Below are 27,168 nucleotides of genomic sequence, written 5' to 3' on the forward strand. Positions count from 1 at the left end.
CGCAACCTCCGCCTCCCAGGTTCAAGCGATTCTCCTGCCTCAGCCTCCGAGTAGCTGGGACTATAGGCTTGTGCCACCACGCCCAGCTAATTTTTTGTATTTTTAGTAGAGACGAGGTTTCACCGTGTTGGCCAGGCTGGTCTCAAACTACTGGCCTCAAGTGATCTACTGACTTTGTCATCCGGGAGTGCTGGGGTTACAGGTGTGAGCCATTACACCTGGCCAGAAGACAGCCTTATATCACAGAAGACAACCTAACATCATAGAAGATAGTCTTACATCAGAAGATAGTCTTACATCATAGAAGACAGCCTTACTTCAAGATATTTAGAAAATTTCCAGTAACTTCCAACACACTTCAAGAAGACTTGGCCAGGTGCGGTGGCTCACACCTGTAATCCCAGCACTTTGGGAGGCCGAGGCAGGCAGGTCACCTGAGGTCAGAAGGTCAAGACCAGCCTGGCCAACATGGTGAAACGCCGTCTGTACTAAAAATACAAAAATTAGCTGGGCGTGATGGCAGGCACCTGTAATCCCAGCTACTCAGGAGTCTGAGGCAGGAGAATCGCTTTAACCCGGGAGGCGGAGGTTCTAGTGAGCCAAGATTGCTCCATCACACTCCAGCCTGGGGGACAAGAGCAAGACTTCGTCTCAAAAAAAAAAAGAAAGAAAAGAAGAAGAAAACTTGTCATCTATAAAATAAGACCCACTTATGCAGAGGGGTAGAAACTGACATCTGAAAAGATTCTGTGGGATCTAGAGCTTCTCTAATTATGGGGAAGGAGATTGTGAATAGAGAGCCCTTAGCCTGGTGCCTGGCCCATAGGCTCTCAAAATATGTTACTGTTATCATTCTTAAAATAAATTATATTCGCACACAACCTATTTTTCTAATGTTTTGATTTATTAGGATTTATGCCAATTGGGGATTTTTAACTTCCAGTTTGGGCAATTCTGACAAGCCAGGCCCTTTGCTGCCCTCTCCCTAGACTCATGCAAGTTACAGAGTGAGACCCGAATGTGGCCTGGGAGCTGCTGAGTCAGCCAAAGTCCAGGGCAGCTGCCATTCTGCCAGGTGCCTGGGTCCACTCTGATCGCTTTATTTCTCTGGTGGAGCCACTGTGGTTCACATGTTGGAGCTGGGAAGAGTTCCATCTGGCTCATAGCCAAGGAGGAATGGAGAGCTCCTTCAGACTTAGGTAGGCTGAAAATCAACATCATTGCTCCCAAGAAAAAATATTTTGAGTCATGGCCCCTGGGTGGGATTGGACCCTGTCAGTTTCTGCCCAGATGTGCCTGCTTCATGGGAACCAGATGTGCTAAAAAGCAAAACACAGGCCAGAAAACCTGCCATGTGTCTAAAGAGGCTGTCTGGAGCAGTCTTCCCAAGGGCCTGCATAGCTTTGCATGGTCTCCAGTGGCTTGACTGAGGAAACCCTAACATGCACACGCAGGAGAGGAAGCCAAGAGAAGTGAAGTGGTACCCACCAGTGGCTTTTTATCTTCAAAGCTTTTCTGCAAGGCAGGGATTTCTTTTTTTTTTTTTTTCTTTTGAGGCTGGAGCGCAATGGCGCAATCTCGTCTCGCCGCAACCTCCGCCTCCCAGGTTCAAGCGATTCTCCTGCCTCAGCCTCCGAGTAGCTGGGACTATAGGCTTGTGCCACCACGCCCAGCTAATTTTTGTATTTTTACAAAATACATGGTTTCACCATGTTAGCCAGGATGGTCTTGATCTCTTGACCTCGCGATCCACCTTGGCCTCCCAAAGTGCTAGAATTACAGGCGTGAGCCACTGTGACCCACCAAGGCAGGGATTATTATTCCTGTTTTCCAAGTGAGACACTTGAGGCTGTGAGTGACTTTCTCAAATAACAAGGCAGGGTTCATCACACAGCAAGCCTGTTGCCGTTACTCCAGCCTTTCTTGAACCCCTGTCCCTCAGATCTTAGAGGTGCATGTGTGGACCACAGCAATGGACTTCTGCCTGTAGTGTTGGTCTGGGCATGAAAAAAAGTGAATGGGTTGATTTAACACAAGTATCTGAAAGCCAGATTGATAGATGTAAACTTCTAGAGAGAGAGACCTAGACATATAGATTTGAACTTAGTGAGTGACCTCTGGGGACGCTGCATGTTTGTTCATTTGTTTTTTGAGACAGAGTCTTGTTCTATTGCCCAGGCTTGAGTGCAGTGGTGCCATCTCGGTTCACTGCAACCTCTGCTCCTGGGTTCAAGCAATTCTCCTTTCTCAGCCTCCCGAATAGCTGAGACTACAAGCATTCATCACCATGCCCGGCTAATTTTTGTATTTTAGTAGAGATGGGGTTTTACCATGTTGTTCAGGCTGGTCTCGAACTCCTGACCTCAGGCGATCCACCCGCCTCGGCCTCCCAAAGTGCTGGGATTACAGGTGTGAGTCACTGCGCTCAACAGATGCTGCAATATTAAAGGATTCATGCTCCTCTTGCCTTGAGGGAGCCAGTGCAGTTCAAGGAATTTCCATAAAAGGCGAGGAAGGAACTCCTGGCCTCAAGAGTTTAAAACTGAGATAAACAGCCCATGTTAATATTTGAGCATCCTGTTTCACAGTTTTGGGAGGAGGCTGGGGATGATATAATTATGGAGTTCAGTCCACAGCATGACATATGTAAAGCACTTAGCTCAATAAGCATTCCTCCCCTTTTCGGGTAGGGGTCAGGGTAGGTGGAGCTTAGAGATGCACAGATACTCCCAATATACACAAAACATAATCAACTGCAACCACGTAGAATCATCAGGACACGAAATGTGAGCTGGACTGTGGTTAGCCTGGAGGCTGCGGATGCTTCTCAGAGAGCTTTCAAGCAGGATGGCTCAAAGACAAGCAAGAAATGAGAAAGAAAGGAGGGAGAGAGGAGGCAGGGTGGCCCTCTAGTGCCCAGGACAGAGGGGTGTGCGGGAGGAGCTTTCAGGCTCCTTTAGGATTCTGATCTTTCAATGATCTGAAGAAAGCTCATACTGAAAGGTAAAGCTCCTCACACAGGGAATTTGGGAGTCAGGCTCTGCAGTTTTCTCCTCTGTCTGGGACCACTTGTTTCAGCAGGGCATTTGCACCACAGGAAGAGGAAGCCTCCCCGGACACTGGGCTGGCCACACCCTAACTAAGCCCGCACTTTGGGCAGGCACAGTGCAACCTCAGCTGCAGTCTCAGTGGCACGGGTGATATGGAGGACTCGGTGACATGGAGGACTGGGTGACATGGAAGACTGGGCCTCGCCACACTGGGGCTGGCTACCCCCTGGGATTTCCGTCAGAGCAGGTTCACACACCAGCCCGTGGGGGAACTGGTGGGATCTGTCAGTGTGAGTGGGAGAAGGATCAGGCCCCTAGACTGGGGTCCCTCAGGAAGTGGGCAGGCTGGCTGGACTTGAGTAGGAGAGCCGAGCTAGAAATCCAGGCATTCCAGCGTGGGGGAGGCGAGGCTGCGGGGCAGGCTGGTGTCAGGCTGTGCTAATGGGAAAAGAGGGAGTCAGGGAAATTATTTGCCATGCGACTTCCTTAAGGGCAGGGGACCGGGTCTCATTCAACTCAGGATTCTGAGGTGGCTTCACAAAGTATGCTTAGTAAACCCCTGACAGACGAAGGAAGGAAGAAAGGAAGGACTAACGGTGCCTTTATTTCAGGATTGTCCAATCTATCACCCCTCTCTCCATCTCATCTCCTGCTGCCATGAAGTCACAGTGGGGGTAAGTTGTCCACGACAGGCAATGTAGTGTACTGGTTAAGAAAGGCGGTCTTCAAATCAGATCTCCCTCCCTCCAAGCTTGGCATGTGTGCATTTTTGGCTAAATACTTAACAGCTCCGTGCCCAATTCCTAATTTGTCAAATGGCTTAGAATGTTACGTAATGCCGAGATCACATCTGGGGAGACGATGTTAGCTCATGTGGGTTGAGTGCTCCGACGCACACTGGGCTCATGTTTCACTCATTACCAATGTAATCGTCACGGAGCCTCTGGGAGGTGGGTGCTACCATTAGTACCCACTTCACAGATGAGGAAACTGAGACACAGAGCGATTGAGTCACTTGTCACCTAGGCCTGCAGCCAGTCGGGCAGATCCAGGATTCAAGTCCAAAGAATCTGATTCCAGGGCCCCAGCCCACAGGATACTGCTTCTTAATCAACGAGCATACTTACCACTAATCAGGGTGATTGTCACTTTACCCACCTTGGCATAACCAAGGGCTTCTGATTTGTAGTGTTTTATGATAGTAAAAAAAATACATAGCTTGAGGTGGGTGGCAGCATTTGTGCTAAAATATGCTGGATGTAAAGTTGTTCTGGGTCTGAGTTGTGCCCATTCTGAAAGGAGTATTAGATCAAAGAATGTTTACCTGTGCCGTGGTTTTGTTTTATTATGGTTACAATTTTGTTTTCTTCTTGGAAAATGCCTCTATTAAAGGTCTGCTTTCTCTCTCTTTCCTTCCTTCCTTCCTTCCTTCCTTCCTTCCTTCCTTCCTTCCTTCCTTCCTTCCTTCCTTCCTTCCTTCCTTCCTTCCTTCCTTCCTTCCTTCCTCCTTCCTTCCTTCCTTCCTTCCTTCCTTCCTTCTTTCTTTTCTTTTCTTTTCTTTCTTTTTTGAGACAGGGTCTTGCTCTGTCACCCAGGCTGGAGTGGAGTGCAGTGGCATGATCATGACTCACTGTAGCCTCCATCTCCAGGGCTCAAGTGATCCTCCCATCTCAGCCTTCCAAGTAGCTGCACCACCACACTCTGCTAATTTTTAAAATGTCTTTGTAGAGATGGGGTCTCACCATGTTGCCCAGGCTGGTCTCAAACTCCTGGCCTCAAGCAGTCTTCCCCCACCTTGGCCTCCCAAAACGCTGGGACTATAGGCGTGAGTCACCTCACCTGCCCCAAAATATGCCTTTTAAGAAGAAGCTAAGATTGTGTTGGGTGTCAGGGATGATGAGTCTAATTCCCATTGTGTTCCCAAATCTCAAATTTTCCTTCCAGCCATAGATGGGTCCTGGGCCTTTTCACATTCTAGCCCAGGTCTCCTGAAGCTGAGCCCACAGGGCATGATCCACAGCGGCTCCTCCCACCATGGTTGGGCTTTGCTCACACTCACACCCAGCTCCTCCTGGCCACCACGTGCCTCAGGGCCTTGTGTCCCTTGCCATTCCACCCCCTCCTGCCCCACCTTTAATGCCCTTTTCACATCCCCCCACCCCTCTTGAGCCCAAAAGAACTCCCACCTCTCCACTGGAGCGTTTGAATAACCAGGTTCAGCTGCAGGTATCAGAAGCCTCTCTACCTAGGCAAAGCAAAAAGGGATTTAACTTGGGGCATTGAGTGCTTTCAAAACCATTGGGCACTGTGGGAGTGGTCTGTAGGCCTCCAGGAATGCTTCATGACTGTTCCAGCCCACAGTTGTCTCTCCTATCTCTGATGTATTTCATTCATTCGTTCGTTCGGCATTCATGGAGCAGAGGCAGTGCCGGCTGCTAGGGACAGAACACCAGGATGAATGAATAAAACGTGATCTCTTCTCAAAGAACACAGGGTCTACATACCCTAGACAATGAACTCTGGACACGAGCCATGAACAGAGTATCGCAGGGCCCCAGGAGGGTGCACCTAACTCAGTGCTGGGGAAGTGTGGAAGGACTGCGGAGTGCACAGAGGGCAAGAACAGGCCTCTGCGCAATCATGGGAGCATATACAGAGGCGGCAGGGTGTGGAGGAACCACACGTCCTTCCCTGTGGCTGGAGTACAGGGTAGGGTAGGGGTGCCGGGGCAGGCGACCAGAGAGAGGATAAGCTGGTCAGGGTGAGGGGCCTTTGGGGCACAACCTGACCATTACATGGTGTTGTCTTTTTATTTAATTATAGTGATCAAGAAGGCAGACTTACCAGCCAGCCTGGCTGAGTTAAAATTCTGCTGGGCTCAAAACCTACTAGCTATGTGACCTCAGGCAAGTTGTCCAGCCTCTGGACCTCACTTTTCTCATCAGTAAAATGGGAAATAACAGTACCCACATCATGGGGGTGCTGTGAGGGTTAAATGAGTTAATATGTAATAACACACTTTGACCTGTATCTGGCTGAGGTGTCAGCTGTCAGCCCTGGCTGTTATTTAATGCCTAACTCTGCACCAGGCAGCATGCTGGTGATTTTCCATAAATTCTCTCAATCAGTCCTCTCAAAGGCCCTCCCTGGGAGGCAGGCGTTATTGATCTGTTTTATTATACAAAGAAGTCTATTTCTAGTTTCCTCTGTGAGAGTTTAGTTCCTTCACTGGCTCTGTTCTATTTCTGTCCCCTGCGCACTGTCGCTGCGGGAGCCCTGCCAGAGACAGAGAGGAACCAAAGCCCCCTGGAACTCCAAGAGGAAGGACAAGTTAGATCTGGGCTTCCACAGAGCCATCATGCTCCTGCCTTAGTTACTGGAAAGGGATCCAACTCACTCTCACAAGCCCACACGCAGCCCCGACGGCAGACGTGCTGGTCAAATTTGTCAAAGTCATAAAATTTGGCAGGAAGGAGTTTGGTAGAAGTGGAGGATGAAGTGAGGGATCCAGTTGAATGAGTGGGATGCTCTGGAATAAGCAAGAACCAAGAACAGGCACTGCCCTGGAGAGGCAGGCGATGCTCCCGCCCCTCCAGCGAGGACACCCCAAGGGTCGTGGGACTAGTGTCCCCGAGGCTTCCCTCGCCCAGGACTGGCGGCATCCCCACCCATCTAGTGGTAGGAACAAACACTGTATCCCTCTGACCATACATTTCCTCCAACAAAACATTCATTTTCCTGATTTTTTCTAAGAAAATGAACAGAACGTTCTTTCAGCTGGGCATTCTGTTCTTCCTTTAAGGGAGCCTGGCATTGCTTCCACAAGGTCAGGCAGGAAGGAGGCTAGCGTTTTCCCCTCAGTGCTGGCCGTTCCGCGTGCTCTAGGGGACTGTCCCTTTAATTCTCTTGGCGGCCTCCTAGGGAGGCACCGTCATCCCCACTCTGTGGATGAGCAGTCGGGGGCCAACAAGTCCAGCCAAGTCCAGAGTCTGGCCAGAACAGGCCAGCCCCTTTGGTGGAGGTGAACCCCTTTCATCTCAGCTCTGGTCTCTGCCTTTCAAGGCAGTGGTGGCTGCTGGTGTATTGCAGGCATCTTGCCCATGGGGCTGGCAGTGACCATGAGAATGTGAGTTGTCCCTGGCCCCGAATCCTCCTCCTCATGCAGGAGGCAGGTGAGGCAGAGCAGATGGTCATGAAGGCAGAAGCCTGGATCCTGAGCTGCAGGGCCTCGGCGCACGTGCACACACATTGTCTCATTTTACCTCCAAACCCCTGGGAGGAGGCTGCAGTGTTCCTGTGTCTCAGGTGGAGAAACTGAGGCCCATGAAGGTCTAGGAACTGGCTCATGGGAGGACCAGAGCTTCACCCCACACCTCCACATGGCAAGTGACTCACCTGGCAAGTGGCTCACCTGTGCCATTGGAGCAAAGGGCTTCCTAGCGGACAGTGTGGGGGCTTTCGTTAGCCCAGACAAGACCCCTGCCCCATGCGCATTTCCTTATTTACCTTGTGACGTCATTCTCCGAGGCGGGTAGTGTTGGGATTGTCCCCACCTCACAGGTGAGTGAACTGAGGCACAGGTGAGAGGTTAGGTCACCTGATTAATGAACAAAGGCATAAAGGGGGCATTCGTTTTTCGATGGAGAGGATAAAGTAGCCTGGTTTGTACATTCTGAGAGGCTCTGCGGCTTGTTCATCTCCAGGGCTGCGTGTGCTTTATTGGGAGCTGCCCCACCTCCCGGGGCTGGATGCCAGGCAGGCCATCTGCTTCTGGGGCTGGGCGCCCCTCCCACAGTCATTGCCTTCTCCCTGAACGACTGGCTCCCAACTGGCTGCAGCCGTTAAAGAAGTTCCAGGAAAAAGATCTTAGCCAGCCTCCTCTGCAACCTAATTTCTGCTGCTGTGGGTATTGCCTTATCTGCATAAATGGCTCTGCTAATTTTCTGCTGCTGCATGTTGTTGAGGTTGCAGAACGGCAAGGGAGGAAGGGCAGGAACCACTTTCCTTGGCACCTGTTCAGGGCCCTGTCAGCCCCTTGATGAATGTTGTCTCGTCTCCCACTCCATTCGCAGCAGCCCTGCAGTCCTCACAAAGCTGAAGTCAGATCAGGTCGCTGCCCTGCTGAGTACCATCCTCTGCACAGAGGAGAACTCCAGCGCCCCATTGCTGCCCCTGGGGCTGTGGACCCAGCCTTCTGTGCACCTCTCACCTTCCTCCTCCACACGGTGTTCTGGACTCAGGGCCTTCCTTCTGTGCCTGGAGTAGGCACACCTGTGTGTCCCCAGCAGGACCTCTGCACCAGGACAGCTCCCAGTCACTCAGACACTCAGGGGCCTTCCCTGGCGATTCCCTGGAGTCTAGGTCAGGCTCCCTTATCTGTCGACCCTCTCGTGGTGCTCACAGTGCTCCTCACAGTACACACTCACACATGTGTTCTCTGCTGAGCGACTGCAAGCTGTGTGTGGGCAGGGACAACGTTGTTTGTTCATCTCAGTGTCCCGGGGACCTGGCACGTAATAAGCTCTCATTCACATTTGCAGACTCAGCTGAAGGAAAGTAGGACCCACTGTTGCTGCCATCACATTCTTTCTATTTCAACACCAAGGAGATAGGCTGAGAGCCATCAGGCAACTTGCCCAGGGTCCTGCGTGGTCACACTGGGAGTCCAACCAGGTTGTTCTGGCTGAACTTTGCTCTCTGTTCATAGCCTCCCAGCAACTGGGATGTGCATTTCCTCCACATCTGGGTTTCTCAGTGCTCGGTCATGTATGTTTTTAGAGCAGAAATAGAAGCACAATGTTTTGTAAAACCCTGAAGGGGAAGCTTCCACGCAGCACCCAGCATCCAGTGGTGAATGTGACCTTCCATCAGGAAGCCTGGAGCTGGGGTCTGTCCATTTACCCAGAGAGACAAATGCAGACACACATAGCTCAGGATATGGCCGGCTGTGTTCATGGCAACAGGGCGGGAAGCTGGGAAGGGCTGGGCCAGGCTGGGAAGAGGTCTGAAGAGAGGAAGGAGCGGCAGCAGTGGCTCCGCCTGCAGCAGGTGTGTGGGGAAGGAGGTGGAAGGTCTCGCAGGAGGAGGGGTGTGCTCACAGGGGGTGAGGTGAAGCACGTGGAAACCCTGGTGCCAGTAAGCACGGCACAGGCGGGCTTCTAGGAGGCTCTGCCCTGGGCACTGCAGTGGGCGGAGGAGCCCTAGGACCACCCCCACCCCCAGTTGTTGAACATTTAACAGCACACCATCACCTGGCCCATCTGGGCACCAGAAAGGAGGCCTCGGAGCTTGGGAGCAGGGCAGAGGGGAAGAGGTGTTTCAGAGGCAGACAGGCTTTGTTCTGTTGCAGTGCAAAGTCTCTGGAAGGCTTAAAGCAGAAGAGTAACGTGATTTGATTTCACTTTGCTGGACAGATTTACAAAACACACTAAGGTCCTGGGAACATGTAAATATGGCAGCCAGGGGGAAGAGGAGATTGGGTTATCAGAATCAGGATCCAGGCAGGATCTGAATCCAGGCACTAAGGAGAAACCTACTTACCACAACAGAAGCTGAAGATCAGAATGAGTCCAGGTGTCCAATGATGGGTTCTCAGGGTGCTGACCAGGCCTGGGGGTGGAAGTGTGGGGCTGTCAAAGGCTGAGCCTGCAGGTGCTGCCAACGGGCTCTTCCTGTGCAGAGAGAAGGGTGGCAGTGGCCCCCACCGCCTGCAGTGGGATGGCTATATCGGTCAGCCTTTATGACTAGAACCCGTGGTCTACCCAGCATACCCCCCAGGGAGATTGGTGGCTCTAAGCATGCTCTAAGTTTCCACGATGGCTGCATTCTCACCATGCTTAAGTTCCACTTAGCCTCTGAGCAGCACCATGGCCTAAGCTCAACACTGTGATGAGAACAGGTGCTTCTCCACCTTGGCTGTACATCGGAGCCACTGTGGAGCTTTTCTAACCTCAGACCAATTAAACCCAGAGGTCCCCTGGGATCAGCCTTTTTGAAAGCTCCCCAGGTGACTCCAATATGTGGTCAAAGTTGAGAACCTCTGGATTAGAAGGAATTGCTGTAGAGTGAGAGACTACATGTTTTTGCACATATTGACTTGGTGCTGGATTCTCTTGACAGGCAATTCCAGGCATAATGGCAATGTCTTGTGCCATTTCTTTGGTTGCTAAATGGAACCCCAAAGTCCTTTTCTGCTGGGTGGCCCCTGGCTGTGGTGAGAGGCTGGAGAGTTGCATGATCCAGCTCAACGACTTGTCTGTCTGCATTAACAGTAGCCTGAATTATGACAGCAGTGGTTGTGCTCCCAAAGGGGGTTAAAGTATTTAAGCTATCCCTTCTGGAAGCACAGCCCCTTTTGAAGACGGAAGATGCTGACTGGTTAGAGGTTCCAGCCATGCTCCTCAGTAGCCAAGGGAAATGCAGGAAAGAAATCCCATCAGCCAACCCCAGAAATGTGAGGCGGGCAGGTGTCATTTACACAAGTACACATCTGATTGAGTGGAGGTGGCTGGGCATTCCATGGAGCAGTGAAGAAGGCATGAATATTCCTCTGCTGTTTTTAGGAAAAAGGAAGGAAAAAGGAAAAGGACAGATGGCAAAGGTGATTTGAAAAATGGGGCTAATTGAAGCACCATAAAACAAACTGCTGCCATTCTGCCTTTACACAAACTGGCCGAAAAGAGTCATAGGAAGGACACAGTTGTAGAATGAGGTGTCTGTGTCCTCAGCTGGGCCCCTGTTCATGTCGCTCAGCTGGGATACAGCTCTGGGGTCCAGTCCTCAGAGGGTTGTGGGCTGACGTCTAGGTGGGGGCATTAGGAAGCAGGCAGTCAACAGGGGAACCAGAGTGACAGTCAGCGGGGGTGTGCGGAGAGGCCAGGGCCAAGCAGAAAGGCCCAGGAGAGGTTGCCAGATGAGGCACTGGGGGCCTCCGCCGAGGCAACATCTGTCCTGACTCCATGGCTTGTGTTCTGAGCCCTACAGCAGCTTCTTGGAGACCAGAAAGCCAGTGGTAACATATTGTGAATGGCGTTTTGCCAACTTGCTGTGTGACTTAGACAACTTACTTAACTTTCTTTTTTTTTTTTTTTTTGAGATAGAGTCCCACTCTGGAGTGCAGTGGCACAATCTTGGCTCAACTGCAACTGCAATCTTAGCCTCCTAAGTAGCTGGGATTACAGGTGTGTGCCACCACGCCTGGTTAATTTTTGTATTTTTTATAGTGATGAGGTTTTACCATGTTGACCAAGCTGGTCTCAAGTGATCTGCCTGCCTCAGCCTCCATAAGTGCTGGAATTATAGGCATGAGCCACCTTGCCTGGCCCAACTCACTTAACCTGTATGCGTTTCACTCTCATCTGTAAAGAAGATAAATCGTCTGATGACTGGAGGGTTAGAAATCTTGCATGTGGAGTTGCAGAGGACCGGGTGCATAGTAAATGCTCAGGAAGGTGGCAGCTTGTTCTCCTCCTCCCCCTCTCTCCCCTCATCACCATTAGCAGCAGCAGAAGTTGGTGGGTATCCCTCATGGCATTTACTCCGTACCTGAAGGAGACTCTAGCTCTCCGTGGGTCTTCTGCTAAGAATATAGGTCTTGAAAATTGGATAGTTTGGAATCTAAATGCCGCCACATTCGCCCCCAAGGGAGGAAGCAGACCCTGGTGTAGGACCTGCCTGCCCCGCGCCAGCACTCTGCCTGGGCCATTGGCATCGATTAGCTCCCACGAGCCTCACAAGCACCCGCAGAGTGATGCTATTCTTACCATGTTACAGGCGAAGAAATGAAACTTCATGGGACCGGAGCTCTGCCTGAGGAGCCCACAGGAAGAGCGGGGATTTAGGCTCCATTCTGCGTGACTCTGAAGTTCAGCATTTTAACAGAATCTCCTCTAATTTGACAACGCCTGGAGCCCGTGGTGTGGCTCCTGGTGTTGCTGAGGTTGTGTAAGCTCTGGTGCTGCTGCAGCACAGTGGCAGCCATCTGGGTTTTTCTTTTTTGGAGACGGAGTCTCATTCTGTCACCCGGGCTGGAGTGCAGTGGCGCCATCTTGGCTCACTGCAACCTCTGCCTCCTGGGTTCAAGCAATTCTCCTGCCTCAGCCTCCCAAGTAGCTGGGACTGCAGGCGCACACTGCCACGCCCGGCTAATTTTTTTGTATTTTAGTAGAGACAGGGTTTCACCATGTTGGCCAGGCTGGTCTCGAACTCCTGAGCTCAGGCAATCTGCCCGCCTCAGCCTCCCAAAGTGCTGAAATTACAGGCGTGAGCCACCACGCCTATCCCCATCTGGGCTTTCCTAACCAGGCTCCCTTCTCGTCCCTACAGGGCCCTCATCTTTGTGTCCCATGGAGCCGGAGAGCACTGTGGCCGCTATGAAGAGCTGGCTCAGATGCTGATGGGGCTGGACCTGCTGGTGTTCGCCCACGACCATGGTGAGTGTCCCAGGGCGCCGTGAGAGCTGGCCGGGCCCTGACAATTTGGAGATCTCCCTCTCTAGTCCATCTCACCGCCAGCATCCTTCCTTCTCAATTCTTCTATTCCCCATGGATGTTTCTAAGTAAAAAAATGTAGTTACATAAACAAAAAAAATGTCTGAGGGGCAGATTCTGTAGCGTCTGAGACTGAATGCAGGCTGATTAGAAACCTCAACTGGAAAACAAAGTCGAATGTGTTTATCTCAGACCTTACCCAAGGCCAAGGAATTCTTTCCTGCATTTATGAAGTGCTTTCTCTCAAAATGGGCCCTGGTTTTTCTCCAAGTGCCCTCAAATGGACATGATGTAGTCAGTTCAAGTGCAATGTAAATCCTGGTTTAACCACACGAGGTTTACCAAGCATTTCAGACCAGGAGAATAGTAGAAGCCTCAACAGGCCATATTGGTCACAAGAAAACCCAACACACATACATATACAGGGACACATACCCACCCATGCATAGAGTCATACACATATGTGCACACACATACACATGCACACATACATACCCACACATGCACACCTGTACCTATACACATACACATAAAACACATATACACACATACATGCACATGTGCACACACACATACACACATATACACACATTCATACATACATATAGACATATACATGCATACATAAACATACATCCATACACAAACGCACACACACAACCCCAGGCCAGGTCTTTGATTCTTTGTCCTGTAGCAATATCCACAACCGTCAAAATCCAGTGATCGTTGCCTGAGTCAGTACGTAGTTTCATAATCATGTTTGCAACATTCTCTATGGCTGGGAAGTCTCCCAGTTTAGTTCTTTGCCTAACACTTTTTAAAATTAAGACTTCCCTGTGACTAAACACGGTGATTTCCCCAAAGCGCCATTGTAAAATTCTATAATTGTGGCCCAGATCCAGAAATGTTGCTTCTGTTTTATCTGATTTGAATATTGATAATAATTAAGTGATGTCTCTGGAAAGAGGGACAGGGGAGCAGTGACAAAGGCCTGGGAGTCCTTGTAAATGCGGAAAAGCCTTACCTGTACGGAGAAGCTGCACGGGAGGTGAAAAGCTTGCTGGGACATTCTGTAGGTAAAAAGCTGCAAATGTGATTTGCCAGGAGCTCTTATTCAGCTGGATATATACAAGCATCCTCGTAACTGACAGTATTGACTAATTCTTTCTTATCATAGTTGTGACGTTCTTTAGTGCTTTGCAAACTGTCCCAGTAATATTTGTGAGACTGTTTAAGGAATGATATTTGAGGATTATCTCTGAGGCTTTTAGTATGGGGACTGTGTCATTATTAACTTTGTTACTTCTTACAGGTAAAAGCCTCAGATAGGAATTTTTTTTCCTATTGCATTTGCATCCTTTAAAATTTGTTACACTCATCATCATTATGTTCTAGAGACATCCTGAAGGCAAAAAATATTTGTACTACGCAGCTAGAGTCCCAAGAATCTATTTTGTATCTTAGCACCAACCACCTTCTTATCGGATAAAACTTGGCCAAATCTGTGGGATTAAGTAAATGTTGCTCCTTGTTTATTTTGTCTGACTGTGGCACTTGGAGAAACAATTTTAAAAGCCTCCTTTTTTAGAATAAAGGGAGAAAAGAAACAGCCCACCTTTTGATGTTTCCAGAATAACATGTAAAGCTGAGGCAGAACTCTCTGTGACATTCTAAATATAGTACGAAAGTGGTTGTTGGTGTTCACCTGTTTCAAGCTCTTTGAATGACTTATGGAAATCTCCCTGGCAAGTGTTTAAGGAAAGTGTTTAATTCAAGAAATGAACCCTGTTGGCTTGCGTGTGTGACTTTTGTTGTCTATGGATGAAAATGACTGTGGCTTGCTTAGTAGAAGGAAGCCAAGTAAGTGGGCTGCCATTTCGGGGATCTTGTGCAGGCTGGTGATGCAGGTACTGGTGGCTCGTGATCTTGGCTGTATTTCCTTCTTGCTGAGAAATGTGCTAGTAAGTGAAGAAGGAAGGATTTGAACCCGGGTCAAAACTTCCTTAGAAGGTTGGGGAGGGAGAGGAGCAAATGGATGCTAAATCTGACGCTAACTGATTTTACTACCATGAGTCTCATTGCTCAATGCATTATAGTATTTCACTGTTCAGCATTTTAACAGCAAACCGTCTTATTTAATAAGGCCTGGAATCCACGGTGTGTCGCCTGATGCATTGCTGAGGTTATGTAAGTTCCTGCGCTGCTCCATTACAGCCACAGCTGTCTAGACTTTTCTAAGAAAAAAATGTATTACTGTATACCAATGTTTCCAGGCACAAATGCCTACAGAGATCTATGCGGACTGCATTCTTTCCAACATAGCTTTTATTTTTTTTTATTTTTATTTTTTTTTGAGATGGAGTCTTGCTCTGTCACCCAGGCTAGAGTGCAGTGGCGTGATCTCAACTCACTGCAACCTCCGTCGCCCAGGTTCAAGGGATTCTTCTGTCTGAGCCTCCTGAGTAGCTGGGACTACAGGCGCCTGCCACTATGCCAGGCTAATTTTTGTATTTTGGTAGAGATAGGGTTTCACCATGTTGGCCAGGCTGGTCTCGAACTCCTGACCTTAGGTGATCCATTCTCCTCGGCCTCCCAAAGTGCCAGGGTTACAGGCGTGAGCCACCGTGCCCAGCCCAACATAGCTTTTAAATTTAAATAAAGTAGGCCAGGTGCAATGGCTCACACCTGTAGTCCCAGCACTTTGAGAGGCTCAGGTGGGAGGATCGCTTGAGGCCAGGAGTTTGAGGCCAGCACAGGCAACAGAGTGAGATCCCGTCTCTACAAAAAAAAAAAATTTTTTTTTAATTAGCTGGTCACCATGGTATGTACCTATAGTGCCAGCTACTTAGGAGGCTGAGGTGGGAAGATCACTTGAGCCTGAGAGTTCAAGGCTGCAGTAAGCCATGATCACACCATTGTACCCAGCCAAGGGGAAAGAGCAAGATCCTGTCTCAAAAAGAAAAAAAAATAAATAAAGCAAATATTGGGAGACTGTCAGGGCATTTATTGTGCCCATTGGAGATACACTGAAAACTAAAAACAGAGCTAAAAACACTGCTGCAGGGCCCATGACACCTCCGGGCTCCAATGTCCAAACCTCCGATGTCTTTAGCCATGTTGTCATCTGCACTCCAGGGTGTCGCTGGAAGCATGCTACTGCAGCTTTCATCCCAGACAGCAAAAGGGCTCAGACACTAATACACCCAGTCCAGGGCCCACTCAACAGGGAGTCCAAGCCGTGTGATCTGGACCTTTTTTTAACTATCGCCAGTCTTAATGTTCTCATCTACCAAATGGGCAAGATAATGCTGTCCTATGGCAGAAGATTGAGGGACAGAGCAAGATCCTGTCTCAAAAAAAATTTGAAATAAAGCAAACATTGGGAGAATGTCAGGGCATTTATTTGACAGATTGCTGTGAGATAATGCATCAAGGGCCCAGCAGTGTGTGCTGCGTTCTTCCCCTTCACTCTGCCCTGTTCAAGTCCCCTCCAGCTACAGTGTAGACTGGCTGCTGTGCTGTGTACCCAGGTGGGCGTGACCCCAGGGCTCTGAGCAAGACCAGCAGGACTGAGGCTGGGAGTTAGGTTCTTGTCCCAGTGTGGCTGCCCTGAGTGGGCTGGGTCACCCCTCAGGCCTGCACAGGCTATTCTGAAGATACAGTGAAGCAATAGACAGGAAAATGCTTTACAAAGTAGACAGAGCTGCCTACGGTGGTTTCACTGCCAGTTTCTATGACACAATTTATGGAAACACTGGCTTCTGTAAATCTGACGCTAACTGATTTTACTACCATGGGTCTCGTTGCTCAATGCATTACAGTATTTCACTGTTCAGACAGAAACCTCTAGGCGCTGTGGTTGTGGCAGTCTGGCTGTGTCTCCAGAATGCCTGGTAGATTGGTGGGCTCACAGTCATGTTCAATAAGCATCTAATTTAACTTTGTTTTCCATTTTAACCTCAGAATTTGTACAGAATGACCTCATGGGTTTGAACAGCTTGCCAGCAGTGAAAATTGTGATTCCTGTCATTTATTCAGTGTCAACTGCATGCCAGGCTCTGTACTGGGCAATTTTCTCATATGATCTCTAATTTCTCATAACAATTAATCTTATTATCACCATTTTATAAGTGAGGAACCTGTGGTTGTATAGTCAAGCAGACCCATTCTCATTGCACATGTGTTAGCAAAGGGAAGTTTCATGTTCTTCCAGGGCACGTGACGTCTGAGACAGGTGCAAGGACTCCATGGCACCATCAGTGCCCAGGGTTCCATCTGTAGTTTGCTCAGCTGGTACTACTTAGCATGTGGCTTTCATCTGTGTGGGCACTACCTCCAGCCTCATGTTTTAACAGGTAGATGAAGCAGGAAGTGACAGAGAAAAAGGGCTGGGCTCCAGGATTTCTAAGGAACACAAACCTTCCTTAGAAATCCTGGAAGGCTCTAGCCACACCACATTGACCAGCGCTGTTCACAGGGCTCTGCCTAGCTACAAGGGAGGCAGGAACTGTAATTTGTTAACTACTGAGCCAAACAACAGAAACTTCTGTTGGTAAGGTAGACACAGAGAATGGACATTACTGATGGCTATCCATCTCTGCCACGCCACACTCCCAAGTTTATTATTAAATGAGCATTTCCCCAATTGTTTCTACTTTATGTATTTTCTGGGCATTTCAACTCACTCACAGGGTTTCCTTTCTTCTCACCCATCCTTGTGTTCTTTCTGAAGGTTTTGGTGTGAAGGCTATTAGTATTGACATCATTAATAAGTATTGATTGAAGTTCCTAATTGGGTGTCTGTTCTGGGTGAGGTGTGAAGCAAGGAGAAATGCGTGGACACAGTAACTGTTGTCCTAGTGAGAACATGACCTGTCTTCCCCAGAGAAAGCAAGCAGTCCCTCTCTAAGGGCATAGCTTTTTATAGCATGTATTATCCTGTGTGGGAGCTATTCCTTTAGGCCAAGGCAGCTACTGCAGGCAGGCAAAGACAGTGTCTTACACTGTGTTGTCCATTCACTTGTCTCCCTCCCCCAAGAACCTTCTCGTCATCTTTGCACAGCGCAGTCCATTCCTGGACTGAGCAGGAAGTGGAGGCATCACCACTGTTTGTTGAATGACTGGAAGAGTTTATAAGCTGAAATAGATCAGACCAGAAATGCTTTAAATATTAAGGGTAGAACATCCACATTGAGGTACCCATGTAAGCAGGACACTGCCGGGTCCCCTCAATGAGGAGAGGGTCCAGCAATGTGGCCACTGGACCTGAATCTGGTGACCAAGCAGGTGGAGAGCCTGTAAGTGCCGTGGAGGCACTGCTGGGACAGAGGCGCCACAAGGCCAGCAGCTTGGACAGGGGTGTGGCACCTCCAGGGCTCAAGGCATCCTCAGTGCCTGGAGGGCCGGCAGGGTGGCCGGCAGGGTGGCCAGGTCTTGTCGGGAGAGTGGAAGCTTGTCAGCAGGAAGAAGGGCTCCGATCATTGAGAGCCATGTTTCTCACCTTGGCTACGGTCAGGATCACTTGGGAGTCAAAAAATCCTTAAGCCTGGACTCCCCCTCCCCTACCCCTCAGAGATCCTGATTTGTTGGTCTTTAGTGTGACCTGGGCATCAGGATTTTAAAAGATACACGAGGCGATTCTCGTGTGCAGCCCAGGTTGAGAACCACCACCAAGCAGAGGAGGCCACACAGGCACAGTTTGGAGCCGGTGAAGACAGGATTTGTTGGGAAGGACTCTGGGGCCTGGAAGGATGGAAGGCCACCAGGAGACTTTGGAGATTCTCAGGAGAGGGGCCCCAGGGCAGGGCCCACGAGGGAGAGGTGCATGGGCAGACAGAAACAGAGGGGCTGCTGCCATGTGTGAACATGTGGGGATACCAGAAGATGGGATTTTCTGCAACATCCTAAATATAGCAGGGAGAAAACCGGGGCTGGCGTTCTCTTGGTCCCTGGGTCTGCCAGCTGCTGCAGTGACTCACTGGAAACCCCTTGGCCTTCCACGCAGGCAGAAGAGCCGGTCTCAACCCCAGGGGGCCAGGAGGACTCCAAGAGGAGGGCACACACGGCCCCACCCGGGAGGTGCTGCTGCGAGAGACGGCAGGAATCGGAGGCCCATTTCACCTTGGAAGGCGCCAGCAGGCCCGCTCCCTGCAGTCCTGCTGGAAAGGGCCCTTCCCCAGGGAGCAGCCTCCTGACTTCCTAACGCACATGCCCGGCTCCAAGAGCACTTGCTGGGGCCAGAGAAGCCTCCTCTGTATTTACAGAGTATAAAGGAACCATTCTCAACTGATTAACAGTGAATTAATTATCTGCAAATATTTGAGGGAAAGTGTTAAAGAGGGCTGTGTGTGTGTGTGTGTGTGTTTTAACTCAGCTGGGGCACGTGAGAAGAGGAAGTTTTGAGGTAATGTCTGTGGGCGGCAGTTAAGCGTGGTTCTTTTTGGCGGGTGGGTCCTACCCAGTCAGAAGAGTATTTAGGAAATTCAGGGGGAATAATTGTATACGAGTGTTTTTCACCCAGGGAGACAGATTTGAGTCAAGGTCTCTTACTGGAAGTATTCTAAAATAAACTGCCATCGGTTACAAGTAATATATTTTTGTTTGAAACGTTTGAAAAATGCGTTAACCGTTTTTCTTGCCTTAGTAAATACGAGAATTAAAATAACAGAGTGAGTTGCCCTTTAAGGCTTCAAGAGTTCATGGGGGCCCAACTCCGAGGGTGGGTGACAGTGAACTTGCTGCAATTCGTGGAGTGTGGGAGAGTGGACCATGCCACCCTGAGACCCGCAGGGTCTCTGCTGTTGCCAACTCCTTCCCTTCCTCTCCCTGCCTCCTCCTCTTCCCTCTTCATTCACTATTAAGCATAGTGAATGCTCCACCTTTGATGAAAGTCTGTTGAGTTTATTCGTTGTAAACCTCGGATATGAGTTTGTGTGCCCTGTCTGATATGAGGTCATTTGCCTCTTTGTTGAACAAAACAAAAACCTCCATGCGGCTCAGTTGCTCATTTGTAAAATGGTGACCGTGATAATAACAAGGTTGCTCTGTGGCCGTGGGGATGAAATGAGATAGCACAGGGTCTGAAACTCCAGTAGCAGCAGCATCCCCAGGAAGGCCTGTTGAAAGCCAGATGGCTGGGCCCACCCCAGGATTCAGATTCAGTTGGTCTGCAGTGGGGCCCAAGAATATGCTTTTCTAACAGGCCACCGGGGGTGATGCTGCTGCTGCTGCTGCTAAGGACCCCTGAGAGAGTGTGTGTAAAAAACCGTACACAACGCCAGGCATCTATTAGACATGCAGCACCTGCCAGCTCACCTGCAAAGCAAGGTGCAAGGAGACATTGCAGCTATTGCAAGTTCTGGGCCAGGCGTGGTGGCTCAAGCCTGTAATCCCAGCACTTTGGGAGGCCGAGACGGGCGGATCATGAGGTCAGGAGATCGAAATCATCCTGGCTAACACGGTGAAAACCCGTCCCTACCAAAAAATACAAAAAAACTAGCCGGGCGTGGTGGCGGGCGCCTGTAGTCCCAGCTACTCTGGAGGCTGAGGCAGGAGAATGGTGTGAACCCGGGAGGCAGAGCTTGCAGTGAGCTGAGATCTGGCCACTGCACTCCAGCCTGGGCGACAGAGCGAGACTCCGTCTCAAAAAAAATAAAAAAAGAAAGTTCTGGCCCAGACTTCAAAAGGTTGCTTCCTCAAGGAGGTGAGATTGAACAGGGAAATACGGAGAAAGAGCATTCGGGTGAAGGAACTCTTCTTCATTCATTCTTTGATATTCACTGAGTGCCCAACTGCACTCCTAACTGTTCTAGGCACAGAAGTCCAGCAGTGAGCCAGGCAGACATGAGTGAATAAGGAGAAATGTTATGTCCTGCCAAGTGCAGGGGAGGCAAGAGGCAGGAGGCTGCCAGGGAGAGGGGCTCCCTCTGCCCAGCGGTTCGGGAAGCCTTTCAAGAGGCTGTGGCAGTCAGATGGACCCGTTCTTGCCAAGGTCCAGGTGGCAGAGGGAGTCTAGAGCTGGGAACAGTCAGTGCATAGGCCCGGGGGCAGGGGCTAGCAGGGTGCTCCCAGGTCACCAGCAAGCCAGGATGGCCAGAGCTTAGACAAAGCAGCCGGTGAGCAGTGATGGGTAGGGGCCTTATGGGCCCAAAGAGGAGGAGCAGAGGCTGCTCTGGGATGTTGGAAGCCACTGGAGGGAGGGCTGCAAGCAGGGGAGCAATATGCTGTGATGTGTGTGGTTTCTGAATGACCCGAGGCTGCTGCGTGAAGACAGATTGTAAGGCGAAGGCAGGGAGTATGGGGAGGACTTTGGGCCACCAGGCTGGGAGGGACTTGCTGTGTGCTGTGTGGCAGTGTCAACAAGACCTCTCTGAGCCATGAACTTGGGTGGTGACCCTAGGAATAAAGAGGCCTGAGCAGAGTGGAGAGATGCAGAGATAAAAGCAACAAGATTTGGCAGAGAGGTGAGAGACAGGGAAGGCCCAACAGTGGTGAGCCTGAGTCTCTTTGTAATGACATCTGCCTCTAGAAATGGAAGGCTGAGTTCTAGTCTGCATCATACTGAACAATGTCTCAGGGTCCCTCCCCCAAGTCCACATGTTGTAGATGCCACTTAAGGCAGTGAGATGAGAGCAGGTGCAATCCTTTAACAAGTCCCCGTCACGCTGTCCCGGTCCAGAGCCAGCCCGGCACAGCCTGTATCCACCCCACCTGCCTAGGCCTCTTCTGTCTTGTGGTGACTCCCATGACCTGTCCTAAGAAGACACAAGTACTGAGCCCCCAGCATGTGCTCAACACTGTGTTTATGTGTTCCCACCTTATCTGACTTGTCCTCACAGCACTACCAGGAGGCAAGACTGTTGTCCCTCTCTTACTGTTGAGGAAGCTGAGGCACAGACAGGTTAAGCCACCTGCCCAAGGTGGCATGGCTGCTACGTGGCAGAGCCTAGATTCAAGCCCAAGCTGTCTGGCTCTAGAGTTCAAGGGGTCTAGAACTTGGGCCCTTGTGGGGACCCTGGTCTCTAAGCAGCAGCCCACAGCATTCTTGGGCCCCTCAAAAATAACAATATTCACAAGCACAGAACCTCACAGTTTATAAGGGGCTTCCTCAAATATCTCATTCCATTTCAGTAACCCTGGGAGGAAACCAGCCCAGGCTGGAGCCCAGTTGTTGCCTTCAAATCTGCTGAGAGTGCCTTAGTGCGCCCAGGCTGCTGTAACAGAACACTCTAGACCGAGTGGCTGGGAAACAGCAGGGATCTATTCCTCACAGTTCTGGAGGCCAGGAAGTCTGAGGTCAAGGTGCTGACAGATTCTGTGTCTGGTGAGGGAACCACCTCCTGGTTCATAGATTATGCTTTCTCACTGTGTCCTCACATGGCGGGAAGAGGGCTAGAGAGCTCTGCAGCCCCTTTAATAAGGCCTCTAACCCCATTCATGAGGCCTCTGCCCCCATGACCTATCACCTCCCAAAGGCCCCACCTCCCAACACCATCACCTTTGGGGTTGAGATTTCAACATGAATTCGGAAGGGAGACAAACATTCACACCACAGCAGAGAGCAGAGTTTTGGATGCATACAGAGCCCATGCATACAGAGCCCCCTGCAAATCCAGCCTCTCCCTAGTTGCTGGGTCAGCTGGAGTCTGTGGCTTTAACCCCACAGGAACCTCAGCTTTCCTGCTTTTAAGAGGAGCAGCCAGACTACTCCCTCAAGAGTGCTGTGGGAGTGCTTGGCATGCAGTAGTGTGCAGGACAGTTCACGTGACCTTCCTACCACCAGCCTTTGCACAGATGTGAAACAGGTTCAGCTTTAGAGAGACAGACCTTGGCTCTAATTTGCTCTGTGGCCTTGGCAAGTTACTTGACTTCTCTGGACTTCACACTCCTCATCTGTAAAATGGGCTAACAAGACCAGCCTGTGGGGTGCTGTCAGAAGTGAACTACCAATGCAGCATGCTGTCTGCATTTAGAGGTTGGGGGAGCGGGAGCTCTGGAACCAGACAGATGAGGCCTCGAATTGTGGCTTCATCCTTTACTACCTGTGCGGCCTTGGCAAGTCTGCACAATCCCCTAAGTTGAAAAAGTAGGGCTGATAAGGCTTGCTGGGGTTATCCCAGGGATTCAATGAGGTGAAGTGTGTAGGGTGCTTGGTTCGGAGCCTGGGGTTTGGTAAACACAGGTTTTCTTTCTTCCTCCCATGACACCTCTTTTGCTTTTTGAGGGACGGTAGGAAAGTGCGAGGCTCAGATGCCCTGAGAGACGCTGGTGTGAGACCCACCATTGCACCACTGTTGTGTTGAGAAACAGAACCTCATGGAGGCCAGGAGGTGTCCTTCCCAAGACAGCCGGGACTGTTGCCACCAGGCTGAGGTCCCCCACCTCTCTGCTCCCCATATACATGCTGCCCCTGGTGTTCTACTACCCTGGATTAAAATTGATGTAGGGCTTCTCTTTATAATTTCCAAATGCCCCTTGAGTTAACTGCAGATGATAAGTATGGCACTAAGTCCTAGAATGATGCAGAGCCAGTGGTGGACATTTGTCTTCTTCCTAAGGCAGATGAAAACCTTTCAAGATAAATGGAGGAGGTCGGGCATGGTGGCTCACTCCTGTAACCCTAGCACCTTGGGAGGCTGAGGGGGAAGGACTGCTTGAGCCCAGGGGTTTGAGACCAGCCTGGACAACTGTCAAAACCCTGTCTCTATAAAAAACACAAGAATTAGCAGTGCTTAAAGGTGCATGCCTATGATCTCAGCTACTTGGGAGGCTGAGGCGGGAGCTACTTGGGAGCTACTTGGGATCGTTTGAGCCCAGGAGGTCAAGGCTGCAGTGAGCTGTGATTTCACCACTGCGCTCCAGCCTGGGCGACAGAGCGAGACCCTATCACAAAAAATAAAATAAAATGCATAACTGGAGGAAGGCAGAAATAGTAAAGGGTTGCCTTGTGATGAGCAGGACCAGAGGGAGGATGGTCGCTGGGACCACAAAGCTCACGGTGAGCAGAGAGCAGCTGCCTCTGCTCCTGTTGGTCTGGGAGCCAGGCCTTCAAGGAGGCAGGATTGGGAGGGTAACTGCCTGAGGCAATGAGCAGTTGTGGTTCCTGCTTACATGGGCTTGGCTAGCACAAATCGTAGGGTTGAGACATAGGCAGATGGGGGTTTAAGCAGACTTCTGGGGCCTAATTAGGGACAAGCAGCATAAAGGGAAAGAGGAAATAAAATCAGTCTTGTGACCTTGGACACATATCCTTGTGACCCTGGGCACCCTGTCTGCGACCCTAGATACCCAGCCTTTCCTTGGGCTCTCAACCTTATGACCTCAACATTCACCCTTGTGACCTTGAGTACCCAGCCGTATAACCTTGGGTGCTCAGCCTTGTGACCTTGGGCACTCAGCCTGTGACCCTTGGCACTCATCCTTGTAACCCTGGGCAACCAGCCTTGTGACCTTGGGCAAGTCACTGAGCCTCTCACCTTGGATCACAGGCCAAGTGGTTAAAGCTGTTTAAAGACTCCAACAGGGTTTTGTGGCCTGGCTTTGCTTCATACAGCCCTGCCTCCTGGAGTCTATTCCACTATTCTTAGCTATTCACTGTTCATTTACAAGACTCCCTCTGTGCAGCTGCACCTGGCCCTCACGCCTTAGTTCTTTGACCAACCCATGCCATGGCTTGGGCATGGCACTCTCCCTCCTGCTATCTTGATTCTTTCTGAAAGGTGAAGAGACCTGGAGTGGACAAGACCTGCCCTGGAGAGTCTATATCCTCCAAGGGGCTGTGGGGAGGGTCCCGGAAACTGAGACGGCTGGGCACCACATTCTTTCCCACCTTATGCAGGGCCACTCAGCTCTTTTTCTATAGAAGATTTCATTTGATTAAAGGATTCACTTCAAAAAAATTTTTTCAGGGCGAGGCGCAGTGGTTCACATCTATAATTCCAGCACTTTGGGAGGCTAGGTGTGAGGATCGCTTGAGGCCAGGAGTTTGAGACCAGTCTGGGCAATAGGATGTGATTCTGTCCCTACAAAAATAATACAAAAATTAGCTGGATGCAGTGGCGTGCACCTGACCCCACTACTTGGGAGGCTGAGGTGGAAGGATCACTTGAGCCCAGGAGACTGAGGATTTAGGAAGTTTCTTCCACTTCTAAAATTCTCTGATTCTAAATGAGAAACTAGCTATGAAAGCTCTTTGTTAACCACAAGGGCGGATAGTTATGAAGAGAGGCACCTTATTGCTGTTGTGGCAGAGTGGCCTGGGGAAGGGCTGGCTGATGTCGAGATGATGGGTGGAAGAGGAAAGCAGTCATGGCGCATGCCAGGCACTGAGCTGAGTGTTCACAGGAGCCCCGCTCCATCCTCAGGACAGACCCCCAGGACTCTGATGGTGCTTCGGGGGTGGGGTGATGTGGGGTGGAGGCAAGGAGGCTGCTCTGCTCTCCCTCCACTCAGCAAGTATTTACTGAAACTCACTATGTGCCTGCACTGTCTGGGCACTGGAGAAATGCTGAACCAAACAGATATCAACTCGCAGACTCTTGGAGCTCACTTGCTACTTAAATATGTTCAGTCCCTGGGGGCTAAGCCACCCGGGCCGGCAGTTCAGGGTCCAGTATTCCCTGGACCTGGAGAAGACCTCAGCTGCGATGGCAGCCTCCCCTCACCAGCCTCCCTGGGTCTTGCTGTCTTCATCTGAGAAATGGGGAGGATGCACTACCTCTGTCACAGGGTTTTAGTGTGGACTATGGAACTAAGTGAGGGCAACGTCTAGGTGATGCAGGTTAGTTGAACTTTTGAAATGCCAGTTGTTTAAAAATTGATTTGTAGGAAGCCTGTGGTCAAAGACAATCCAATTCTTTTTAGCAGAGTTTTACCCAGAGACTCCATATGCTGAGCTGAAAGGAACCATCTCTAGATGTGAGGGGCTGTGAGTATGGTAGTGGTTCTCAAAGTGTGGTTCTGGTCAAACCAGCAGCAGTAGGAGTAGCAGCAACACCACCCAGGGATTTGTGGGAAGTGCACACTCTCGGGCTCCAGGGTGGGACCAGCAGTCAGTGTTTAGCAGCCCTTAGGCAACTCTGATGGATACTACAGCCTAGAATCACTGCCCAGGGGTAGACACATGAGTGATGCGCTAGGTTCCCTGAAGGAGGTGAGCATCGGGGCTTGGAGAGCTGGAGGGATGGACAGGACAGGGAGCTTCAGTAGGAAAAAGAGAGGAAAGGATATCTCAGTACGGGGGAGGGGAAAGGAAATGCCAAAGGGAGAAGGGAGAGTCAGAGTCAGGGAACTGTTGGGAAATACTCCCTTACTTAGTCGTCTTGGATGTCAGAGTAATGTAGGTCAGGCCTCGGTTCTTAACATTTTATTTCTAAGACTCCAGTAGTCATTACACATCCCCAAAATGAGGGCTGTGATCCTTAAACCACACACCAGCTATACAAAAGCAACTGGCACAGAAAGTGGCAATGTGGTGTGATGGTTAAACACACAGGCTTTGGCATCAGATATGGGCTCAAATCTTGGTTCAGTCATTTACTAGCTGCAGGGCCTTGGTCTGCAGTCTGTTTTTTGTTATGTCCTTCTCCAAGTTTGGTACCAGGGACATTCTGGCTAATAAAATGAATTGGGAAGTGCTCCTTCTTAGTTAGTTCTGAAAGAATTTGTGTAAGATCATTATTATTTTTTCCTTCAATGTTTGGTAGATCAGTGATGCTATCAAGACCTGGAGTGTTCTTTCTGGGAAGGATTTTAATTATAAATTCAGTTTCTTTAACTATTAATAGGACTATCCCAATTTTCTTTTTCTTTTTGTGTCAGCTTTAGTAGTGTTTTTCAAGGAGTTTGTGGATTTCATCCAAGACATCAAATTTATTGGCATACACTTGTCCATAATACCCTCTGTTATCCTTGGACAAGTTACTGGAACATTACTGAGCTTTGGTTTCCGCATCTATGAAATGAAGGTATTGAAATTTCTACCTCATAAGTTGTTGTGAGGATTAAACAATCATTTAGGTGGAGTGTTTTTCAAAGTTTCTGGCATATAGCACGTATTCACCTGCTCATTATTATTATTGATGGCCTCACCACATTCCAGTTACCTGCCAAAGACATGTACTGAAAAGTGTTTGAATTCTATTTCTTAATAGCTAAAACCTGGCCACATTGGATATTGTCAAAAGCATCATTCTGAGACTTTAAGTTTACAAATTGCTGTTCTGTTTCTAGAGTTAAACTTGCTTCAAAATTTATTTGAGAACATTTTACACTCTTATGGAACAGAGTGCCCCAGGGCTCTGAGAGTCTATAATTTCTTAAATAATCCATTCATTCACTCATTCAAGGAGTGTTTACCATGTGCTTTCACCGTGGGATAGAAAGAGGAATGAGACCGTACTCCTGCCCTTGAGACTCTCAAAAGCTAAGGTCCAGCCCCAAATGTGTTTTTGAATTATTTGATCTTTGCCACGAGCCATGAAATATGGGATTTTATGACTGCTCCATTGATTAGTGGATTGTTTACAATCTTTGGAACCAGGCAGGCAAGAATGTCACCCTGCCCTTGCCACTGACTGCTTATGTGACTCCTTGGAAATTTCCTAACCTCGCTGAGCCTCCATTGCCTCATC

At 49.8% G+C, this 27,168-nt stretch overlaps 1 protein-coding gene across 3 annotated transcripts in view; it reads left to right on the plus strand.

The window, feature by feature from the left end:
• Nucleotides 1-27,168, plus strand: part of MGLL (monoglyceride lipase) — a 132,075-nt gene that overhangs the window by 29,427 nt on the left and 75,480 nt on the right. For all 3 annotated transcript variants that reach the window (XM_011950734.1, XM_011950733.1, XM_011950735.1), the window contains exon 3: nucleotides 12,375-12,481. In XM_011950734.1, coding sequence (XP_011806124.1) covers nucleotides 12,375-12,481 — 107 coding nt within the window. The remainder of the gene's footprint in view (nucleotides 1-12,374; nucleotides 12,482-27,168) is intronic.

Source organism: Colobus angolensis, unplaced genomic scaffold (assembly GCF_000951035.1).
Source record: "Colobus angolensis palliatus isolate OR3802 unplaced genomic scaffold, Cang.pa_1.0 Scaffold31, whole genome shotgun sequence".
Taxonomy (NCBI): domain Eukaryota; kingdom Metazoa; phylum Chordata; class Mammalia; order Primates; family Cercopithecidae; genus Colobus; species Colobus angolensis.